At 48.7% G+C, this 10,929-nt stretch overlaps 1 protein-coding gene across 3 annotated transcripts in view; it reads right to left on the bottom strand.

Annotated features, from left to right (window-relative positions):
• The window catches only part of KIAA1549L (KIAA1549 like), a 262,165-nt gene continuing 251,236 nt past the window's right edge, over window positions 1–10,929 (bottom strand). For all 3 annotated transcript variants that reach the window (XM_047693070.1, XM_047693071.1, XM_047693072.1), the window contains 3 exons: window positions 10,175–10,323; window positions 8,863–9,014; window positions 1–3,598 (listed from right to left, as the gene is read on the bottom strand). In XM_047693070.1, the coding sequence (XP_047549026.1) occupies window positions 3,317–3,598; window positions 8,863–9,014; window positions 10,175–10,323 (583 nt within the window). In that variant the 3' untranslated portion in view covers window positions 1–3,316. The remainder of the gene's footprint in view (window positions 3,599–8,862; window positions 9,015–10,174; window positions 10,324–10,929) is intronic.

The raw sequence follows: 10,929 nt of genomic DNA, 5'->3' as shown, positions 1-10,929 counted from the left end.
TCATGTTGGGGTTAGGATTTCAACATATGAATGGGGGTGGGACACAACAGTAAGCCCACACCACACCCTGAAAGAGAGCACTTCTGGTGCTGTAGGTGATCACTGCCATCTCAGATCCTAGGTACCTGGGCACACGACAGACTTTCAGGCTTCTGCACATGGGGCAGCCTTCCCTAAGGCAGAGCAAAGAATCTGTGGCCCCCACATGACACGTGGTCATGGCCTCCCTCCCTGATCGTTTGGATCCATGGCACTAAGAGAGGAATGCACCCCTGTAGTCTTGAACATCAGCAGTTGAGGAGAACACCATTTCCTTGATGACTCTCTGGAAAAAGCCAAAATGCATTTCTTTTCAGGAATGCAGAAAACTCACATCAAAACAAGTTCTGAAAAATGTTTATTATGCCACAAACGCATCGTCCTCTATACACTTTATCTGAAGTCCTCTACATATCCAGTCATCTTTTCTCTTCACGAGAATATAGGGCGTCCCTCATCTGACCCTGGTCTACTGTTTAAACTTCCTAGCACAGTTCAAGAAACGCGTCACAGACAAGCGTGCAGGCAGCGTGGTGAAATGGAAAGCAAGTTGAATCATGAATCAGCAGGCTTGGGCTGGAATCCTCAAGCAGGTCGCTTTGCTTTTCCAGAAAGTCTTCTCCGAGACTGCCAAGGTCCTTCGTGGCTTCTTCAACCATCTGGAAGGTCAGGAAGAACGTAGAGCCTCTGGGCTCTCACAGAACTCTATTTTCACTTCCATGAGGCACTTCTGCCCATCTGTCTTTGCTCACAATCAGCTGTCCAGGCATCTGTCCCCTCCACGAGGTCAGGAGTCTCTTCAGAGAAGGGACCACATAATTTACCAGTCACAGAAAATCTAAAAATGGCAGGTGTCTCCCTGGTGCTGGAAAAATCATGAACAGATTGATTTCTTTTCAGCTTAAGGTTTTCCTCCCATATACTTTTCTTAAACCTGTGGTGTCTAGTTTACGAGTGTGTCTGATTTAGCACGCTATATTTTTAGTCATCTCAGTTGACTGACTCAGTACTTCCTGGGGTTCTGCAAAGACCGCAATGATTTGTTTCTCCGTCCTCTGAGCAAACTGGAGCCGCACCACTACTAGCTGTAGGCTCATTCTCCGTAAGTCACTGGAACATCCAAAGCTCGGACACCGGCTTTGAAGTGTCTAGTTTCATCACTCTAAGGTCTTGAAACTTCATTTTCACATACAGGATATCCAGGCATTTACCAAGTAGACAAAGTACTGGGTTGATATCATTGCACTGATGAAATATTAATATTATTGATAAGGCGGGACAATGTGGCTGACTTTATCAGACTCATACCATTTGCATGAAAAGGCTGAGTTTCTTTGGCTCTTTGTTCATTCAAGTGCATTGAATACCTATTTGGATAGACTTAGGCGTTGTGTTAATCTGTCAATAAAATCTTACACCATCCACAGTGTTTTGCAAGCTGATTTAGGTTTTGGACTACAACAACTGGCCATTGGTAGAAATATACCATATATACACATGGAAATTACAAAAATACATTTTATTTATAGCTGATTTTTTTTTTTTAAGTAACAAAAAACTAACACTATGAAAGATCGACCAGCATACCAAAAGGACACTACCTAATATCATCCGAACAAGAGACTTGTTTGGGGGGATTCCATGACACATCATCTCTGGAACTTTCCAGAAAGGGCAATTTGCCATTGGGAAATAAAAACAGCTTCTTTGAAAAGTCTGTGCTTTGACAGTTTGAATCTCCATTCTAATCAGTTCCACTCCTACTCGTCTCTCAACTTTTAAATTTCCACCTTCTCTCAGTAAAGACCAAAGAAACTCATGAGGAAAAATGGCAAGATGGGCTCAGAAGGCATGGACACAGCTGAAGCTAGATGGGTCATGGGTGAAGGCAGGACAGGACCTCATTCTCCAACAGACACCAAGGAGGCCCCCACCAGAGCTGGCGAGGGAGCCAGAAGGTTCCCTCCCTGGGGCCACCTGAAGTCGGTGGCTGGTTTGCTTAGGCATTGACGGTCAGCAGCTGGTGCCTCGGGGCTGCAAGGCAGTGTCCACTCAGAGCTCTGGAGACCGCCTCACCATGCCAGGGAGTGCCATTTGCCACATGGCGGTCCTAAAGTAAGCCAATGTCCTCCTGCATCCGTTGACTGTGGGGGTGGGGACAGAGGGAACTGGCAAACTCCATACACTTTAAAAATGGTATTTACATCTAAACGTAAATCAACAGATTTTCTACATTCAGAAGCTTCTATAAACAGAGGCTGCAGCCAGGGGAGAGGGAGACGGGGGATTCACTGTTTCTGCTTCGGAAGAGGCATCAGTTACTCTGTCCTTCTCTGTCCCTCGGCAGTGCACGCTGGACGTCACTGTTGAAGAGACAGGTTTTCCTGCAAACGTTGATATTTCTTTTATCTCAAAAGAGAGAGAAGCTTTGTTCTCAGGCCACCTTCATTGCCGGGCAAAGAAAGACCTCAGATGTATGACTGGTTTTTTTGTATAATCCTCAAAGCTCTTAGCATCCATTTTCTTTCAGTTAGATACGACCTTGCAGGGCACTTAAGTTCCAAAATGACAACACCTTTCCAAAAAATCTGTCAACCCAAACCCACCATTCCCCCTCAATCTTCTCTCTTCCTCGGCCTTTGTTTAATGAACGGGAGGAAAAAAGGGTCAGGACTATTTATAGGTGGAGTCATAGACAGTACCGATTTTCATCCAATTCATCTGACTTTGAATCTGAACCTTTAAAAGAAAAGGGCTCGAGTTTCTTGGCTGGAGTCAACGCCTCCTTGACGGACCGGAGGTGACTAATGATTACAGTCACGACTGAATGAGAGAGAGTGTGTGGTCTGGCGCTTAATCAGATGCCTACATCGCCTTTAACACAGAAACAGGGTTAACATGCAGAACTCACCGAAGACAGAGCAATGTTCTCCCCCTTCCGGTGACTTATTAAAAAGTGGCCTTGGACAGGGATCTGCAGATCAGTTAGTGTCTCTTGTGACTAAGGCTCCGTAGGGAAATACACCACAGTTCAAACATTTAACTTCACAGACTATCAAACATGGCCCCACGCGGGGACTTCTTGATGTACAATCAGCAGAAGAAGCCAAGAATCCAGTTGGCCAAGAGTGTCCTCGGTGGCCCAGAAGCCCAGTGTTCACCTTTTCAGAGGGTGAGAATGACTCCCACAGGGTCTGTGCCTCAAGTCCCAGCAGGTCAGGCCGAGGCACCGGAAGACTGTTTCCTTGGAGTCTGGAAGTCCCACGGGGCGGAGGTATTAGACCTGGAACTCAAACATGTCTGTCTGTTTCTTGGCCAGCTTGGCCACCTCCTCCCGGATGGCCTTCACAAGGGCCGCAGTGGAGATGTTGGTCAGGGGTGTGTCCGATGGGTCGTTCTCGGCCAGGCTCTGCTGAGAGGCCGCCGTGGACGGCCCCGGAGCCTGCTCCAGGCTGGGGTGCATGCCTGCGGGCTGGCTGTACTGGCGAGGGAGTCTGGATGGAGAGTTCTGCTGATATCGTGACCGGGGGTAAGCCTCGATGTACCCTGGGAGGGGGACCTGCAGAGGTATCGGAAGAGAAGGGAAGGGTCCAGGATTAGGAAGGGGCTCCAGTCACAGGACACGCTTGGTATTGGACACAGGGGTGGGGACTGAAGCCAAGGGAAGAGCTTTAGAAGAAAATGGAGACCATGCACCATTGTCCATATATAAAACCTGGACTCTGCTCAGAACACAGGTAATTTGGACTCACTGGATACGCTGGGTGGATGAATGAAGTAGGGGTTTTGAACCTCGCTACAAGCAATTGGCATGTACCTGAATCTACACCTGAATCTACCTGCCTAGCTTTTAACATGAGCACAATCCAGCAAACAAGTGTTGTTCTTCACGGACTGCAAAGAGCTCCGGGATTACCGACAGGAGACTCCTGACACGGAAGGAAAGCCCTGTGCTAAGGGCTTCCCACACCTTATCTCGTTTGATTCTCAAAGCAAGAACCTCAGAGGCAGATATTGTGGTCCCTATTTTACAGGAGAGGACACCAAAGCAGAGTGCCACAGTTGTGGGTGACATGGTTAACAGGCCACTGAGACACGCTTGGAGCAGCTCTGTCTGACGCCAGGGGCTGGGAGTTAGTTCCTGCACTGTCTCAGATCTGGGATGTGACCTGGGTTTCTTGAAAATTTTTCTCTTTTTATTCAATGTGGGAGACACATACTTTGATGCTTACATATGCGGACACTTCTGGTGATAAGGACACGTCAGTGATCTGGAATTCAAGATAAACTTTCCCACAGAAACAGTGCCACAGGGGGGGATGGTGTTCCAGAACAACTCACAAAAGGACTTTTTATCCCATAATGTTAGAGAGACCCCTGTGGGATGCGTGCCTGTGGGCAAGGGAGGCACAGGGTGCTGTGGGGAAGGGACACGTGGGGGGAGTCAGGCAGCCTTCAGAGAGATGCAGCTTAGCTGGGTCTGGAAGATGAAGGAACGGGCTGTGGCCAGGAGGTCAAGGTGGGAGGGGTTTTCTAGCAGAGGAAAAGCAAAGACAGAGGCACAGGGGTATGTGTGGAGGACGGTGTGTCCAGGAAGCTTCGAAGAGTTCAGACTGACCAGAGAGGATGTATGGGGTATGGGAGAAGCTCAGGGAAGACAGACAGGCAGGGCCGGATCAGAAAGCCACCGAATGCCAGGCTACAGAGTTCAGTTTTCTATGGCACGCTTCTCAGAAATACGGCATGTTCCCATTCTTTACAGAGACACTTGTCTCCCTGGTGAGGATGGAGTAGGATGGGGTTGGGTGATGAGTCAGAGATTTTGGATGGGCAAATGTACACCAGGAGAGCAGCCTCCCTCCACTCCCGCCTGAGATGTTCTGACAGCCCCCCCCAAGCAGGCAGCTTTCTGAGATGCACGCCTGACGCCTGGCCTGGGGCCACCAGCGGGCGTCAGGCAGAGGAGGGGCCTGTATTTTAGAAAGGACACTGGAAATAGACCCACTGGAGGTCGAGAGAGTTCTGAGGCTACATCAATGGGCTAGGTTAGGGCCCGAGTGAGGGAAGAAGTGGTAGAATCGATGTCCCAAAGTTTGAGTCTTCAATTTCCCAAGACCTGGCAAAGAAAGACAAAGTGGCAAATGGGTGCTAATGGTGGGTGTTTCCACACAAGGGCGGTACATATTTCTGTACGAAAACCTGTACGAAACCCTGAAAACCAGGGTCGAACTGTCTGTGTCCTTGGGCCACAAGTGCTGGGAATGTATAAGCGATTGTGGGGAAACAGAGCCAAGACCAGGACAGAGGACCAACACATCAGGTCTCAGCTCAAAGGTCACTTTTTCCAGGACAGCCTCCCTTGCCCTACATTAGCCGAGGGCTCCCTGGAAGGTGCTTCCAGGCAGTTTCTCTAGAGTCAGTCATCGCTCATGATGTCATCCCGTCTTGGGCCATCAACTTCGTAAAGGCAGAATGGTGTCTTGCTTCTCACTGTGCACCGGTGCCCAGAATTATGCATAGTACACAGTAGGATCTCTCAGAACTTGGGGTTCTAAGGAAAATGGTCTGAAAATCACTGAAGGATGACCAGATGGTGCCCTATATTTGTGAGGGAAGCTGTTGTATCCCCTCTCCCTGCATTTCAAGTTCAGCTGGAGCTGAGAGTCAGTGTCCGACTCTCAAGACCCCTCAGCTCTTGGCGTCAAGCATCTCGGTGCCAGTGGCTGGCACAGGCCAGGGATGCCTGACTTCCACTCCAGTGGAGTGGAGAAGATGAGCAGATGAGAAAGTCTTTCTCCCCTAATATTAGATCCAGGCTGGAGCCATCACATCTTGCTCCCCAAAATTTGGGGCTGGCAAACGCTACTCCTTTCCCAGGCAGTGCCCAAGACAGGCATCACCTGTTGATCACAGCACACCTCTCCCAACCCTTCTCCATCCAGCGCCGAGGATGAATTCTATTAGTCAGGCCTAGGTTGAAGTGATTTGGTCTGAGCTAGCTCTGGATGTCTGGATACCTGGGGATCAGGAAGGTCAGACACCCAAATGATGGGGGGCGGGGGTTCCTCCTTCTCATCTGGATGTGGAAGTGGACACCATCCCTGCCCCAATTTCTCAAGCTGACAACTGGACCTTCTGAGCCTTCAGAACTGGTTCCCTTCTGAGTGGAGTACAGCTTTCTGTACTTTCATTCACGTGCAAGAAATCCCCCTGCTGAGGTTCCTGGCTACTATGCTCCATGTGCGGACCCTCCACCCTGCTTAACTGTAGGCGGTAATGGGGCTCCAGGAAAGACCCATTTAAGCCACAGTGATCATGTTCCTCTTAAATACAACTAATAGGAGACGAACTCTCCTTTGCACTGAGAGGGATGGACCCAGGATGGTCGAATCATCCTGTTAGGAAGGCTGGGTTTTGGTTTGCTGTGCTCCTGTTCATCTTTAAGGCACTGTGAACCCCAAAGCCTCTGGAAGGGACCCTAAACCTGGCTAAGTTATTATCTTGAGGGCAAGGGCCGAAGTTCTGGAAGGTATTTCCTCTGACTCCTGCAGAGTACACAGTGGAACTTTCCATGCAGAGGGTGAACCGACAAAGCTGGATGCTTACTGCCTAATTGTCACAAGTTAAGTATCATCTATTTTCTGAAAAGCACACAGTATGTTTAGATTGTAAGTGGAATTATGGAGTCAAGTAAGCTCTGAACTGATCAACACATACCCAGTGATTTCAGCTGTTTAAAATAGCCAGCACGACAAAGGAAGCGAAAGGCCCACAAACAACCAAAACAGAAGCCATAAAGTCTCACATTAAGATTTGTAGACCTAACAATAGGGATTCCCTACAGATATTCTTTTTTTTTTTTTTTAAGATTTTATTTATTTATCCGTCAGAGAGAGAGAGGGAGAGAGAGCGAGCACAGGCAGACAGAATGGAAGGCAGAGGCAGAGGGAGAAGCAGGCTCCCTGATGAGCAAGGAGCCTGATGTGGGACTCGATCCCAGGACGCTGGGATCATGACCTGAGTCGAAGGCAGCTGCTTAACCAACTGAGCCACCCAGGCGTCCCTCCCTACAGTTATTCTTAAAGCTTATTTACTCCAACTTGACAAACAATTCCAATGTGTTCAGATATGCCTCATTTGCAGATAACAGCCCATTAGGAAAAGCGTGTTTAAGGGTGAGTATATCTGTGGAAGCAGGGACACTGACAGCAATAGATGGTCTGGCTGGGAACAAGGTTGAAAAAAGAGAAAAAACATATTGAGGCTTGTAGTAACTGCAAAAATAGTAGTTGGGAGATGTGTGGTGTTGGCAATCATCCTACCATCAGAGCACATCTTACAAATGTCATTTAAGTATAGTAAGGCATAATGATGATGTCGGATCATTTGCTAGAGACAAATTCAATTGTGTTCCTCTTTTAAAGAAGGAAGGAAGGATAAATTCATTCTAGAATTTTTTTTTAAATGCAAGATAGCATATACTTTAAGTACTTTGAAAATTAAAAGGAAAAGCTTTGATTATCAGGAAAATTAATTTATATAGGTTAGCTTTACCCTGTTGATGGCATTCAGATGTGGCATCACTATGATAAGAACAGAACCAAGGCTGAGTTGAACCTGCGAAGGTAGAAAGTATGGAGCCCAGGGGTTTGGACAGGGAGAAAAATGATCTGGGCCTTGGGCCTCAGCATGTTTGCTAAACCTAGGATATATTTCAAATGTTGAGACCAAACCCTAAAATGACACACAGTATTAGGGAACCCTCAGATTGAGCCTGGGAGACCTCCTGCCTTTCTTATCATAGTGGATGGTCTCATGGAGGGATGGGGCAACCCACACTAAAGGCCATCATTGTGCTCTTTTTGTTTGCTTGATTTTTTTCACTTAGCAGCCCTTGACAAGTGACTCCGAGGCAGGTTTGGGTGTGATTATCCAGGTTCAATGTGTTGCTACCCCTCTTTGGTGTCCGCTAGGCCAGATCCACTGTGCCATATACGCCTACTTATGATGGAGGATGGAACCAGGCGTCCTGATAAGACGGTCCTTTGCTGGAAGTCAAGTGGAATGCCTTAGGATCTACTTGCAAAGTAATTCAATCTTGACGTCCTATATGTTCTGGTATTTCATCTATAATTTTTACAGAATTTTAAAACTAAAAGGAACACAAGATGTTTGGTTGGTTCAGTCGGCTAAGCATCTGCCTTCGGCTCAGGTCATGATCCCAGGGTCCCAGCATCGAGACCCACATTGGGCTCCGTGCTCAGTGGGGAATCTGCTTCTCCCTCTCCTTCTGCTCCTCCCCCTGGCTCATGCTGACTCTCTCCCTCTTAAATAAATAAATAAAATCTTAAAAAAAATAAAAAATAAAAGGAACAAAATTAATAAAGGCTTTGGAGCCAGAGCGATGCAGGTTTGAATTTTGGCCTTAGCACCTTCCTACAACTGTGTGACTCTAGACAGGTCACCTGACTGGGCCTCAGTTTCCACATCATGGGAATTGTTAAATAAGGTAATACAAATAAAATATCTAACATGGTGTCTGGCACATAGAAAACACTCAAAAAATTATAGTGGTAATAAAAATTTATTTGATTAAGGTCACCCCGCTAGGAAGTGGAACCTGGACTGGAAGGTGGGTCTCAAGTCCCTCTGTCACAAGACATCCCACCTCACCACTCTGTCTCCTCTCAAATGACAGACGTTAGCCACCTGGTTAGTGGGAAGCGGGTTGAGATAACAAAACACTGTCTCAACCTCTCATCCATTTTCTCCCTTGAGCGTGTCCAGCAGGTAAGATTGTGAGGGAATCAGCAAGGGTCTCACCGAATCGGCCCACTGGCTTGGGAGCTCATTTTCTCCTGCATAGGACATCCAGGCCTGGTTCCTGTAGGACGAGGGAGGCGTCGGGATGAAGTAGCCGGTAAAGCCAGGTCTGTTGGCAGCTGGGATGGCGAACACTGCCGGCACTGTATTACCTGGTGTGGGGGAGATGCGTGGGGAAGATTAGACCAGCGCCCCACCTCTTGGGCTGGCCTTTGCACAAGCTGGGGGAAACTGGGAAATGGCGGAGGGGAGGGGGAGCTCTGGCATGGGGAGAGGAGGTCATGAGGTGCAGAGGGGACCTCCACCTGCAGTCCTAGCCCCGCCCATCTGTTGGGACAGAGACCGGGTTTTCTAGAGAAATGATGGCGCAACTCCCCTTGCAAATCCCCCAGCCCCATCCCAACGCCCCGGACCTACTGCAAGAAGGGACATCTCTGTGTCCAGATATTTTTTTCTCCTAGGATAAAGAGGTATGCTTAAAAAGGCAAGAAAAGGAGCCAAAAGGGATGGATTCCACTGATTGAATTTCTGGACACAGTGAACGCTTTAGTAAGTGCTGGCAACCTAGTGCTTGCAGTTTTAGCCTAGAAGGTGTGCTTTCAAAAGACTGAGAAAACCACTTAGGGCATGGATAAACCTTGATGTTCATTTCAGCACTGTTTGTAACAGCACAAAATTGGAAACAACCCACATGTCCTTCCTTAGGGGAAAGGAAAACTGTGGCACATGGTATCATTGAATCCGTATGGAAGTTTCAACAAATGAATTAGAGCTACACATACCTACCCATCTTGAACCCAAGGCTGAGTTAAGAAAACAAAGGCAGAGGGAAAGGCACAGTTTGATGTCACTTGTGTACATGTAAAATACCAACAGCATTAACAGACACAACTGCATATACATACCCATGTAGCAAAAAAGTTAACACCCTCAATTTAAGGATTGGGATTACCTCTGGGAAGAGGGGGAATGATATAGGGCTGGATAGTTCTATCTGTAATGCTTTAAAGATACATATAATTACAAAGAAACCCTCAAGTCTGGCAAATGTTAATGGATACCCTGCCTATAACATTTTTCTTCCTATTTTGTCATATTTCAGATTTTTCTTTAAAGAAACAGAACAATAGCTCTGCAGGCCGGGGCTACTGAAGTCAGACATACAGTCGCCTTATTGACTGCTGAGGATGACAGGTAGCAGGTGGCGAATGTGGAAGTGGGGGGCAGGGCAGTGCAAAGAGCACACACACAGCACTGGGGTGCGGCTGGGGTGCAGCGCCGGCTTTTTTCGGGCGTTTCTCCTCTTGCCCACCTGAGTAATTTAAAGCCGACTGATCCAACTGCGCCACGGACACGGGGCCTCTGGACACCTGCGTGAAGGAGGCGCTGTCGTGCAGCTGAGCGGGCTCGGGCCCCGCAGACTCGGCCATCCTGGTCTTGCTGCCCACGTCCGAGGTGGACCTGCGGGCGCAGAGGGGCTGCGTTAGCCGCTCCCCACACCTGCCGCCGCCACACCACCCAGAAGTTCCCGCCCGCCTGTCACCTCTGGGGTCACCTCTGGGAGCCGCGGGTGACCTCCAAGCCCCACGAGGGTGCGGTCCTCAGGCCTGGATTTGCCCCCCAGTCACAAAGGAGGCCAGCGGGCCCAGACCTGGAGCGGCTGTGGTGGTGGACCGAGCTGGAGTCATTTTTAGATATTCAAGGTCAGTGTTCCCCTGAGGGTGGCTCTTGTGTCTCTGGGGAGTAGCCCACTTAATTTCCATATAAAAATAAGCCAGGCAATTAGCGCTGGGTATTAGCAGGGGGATGGTCGGCCTGGGAGGGGATGACATCATCATCAGCCAATGAGAAGCCTCCGTCTGGAGTGCACGCCCCCACCCCACCCCACCCACCCCCTCAGCCCCGCAGCAGGGCTGGGGACCCCGGAGGGCATCCGAGGACCACGTTCCCTGCTATTGCTGCTGCTGCTGCTGCTGCTGCTGGCAGCAAGAAGCCCAAGACTCGAGCTGCTCCCGGAACCAGGAGCCTAGCACTTTCTAAGCGTTATAAATGACAAGCACTTTTTTT

This window comes from Lutra lutra, chromosome 10 (assembly GCF_902655055.1).
Source record: "Lutra lutra chromosome 10, mLutLut1.2, whole genome shotgun sequence".
Classification (NCBI taxonomy): domain Eukaryota; kingdom Metazoa; phylum Chordata; class Mammalia; order Carnivora; family Mustelidae; genus Lutra; species Lutra lutra.
Note: the sequence above shows the minus strand (reverse complement) of the source record. Positions and strands in the feature narration are given on the sequence as shown.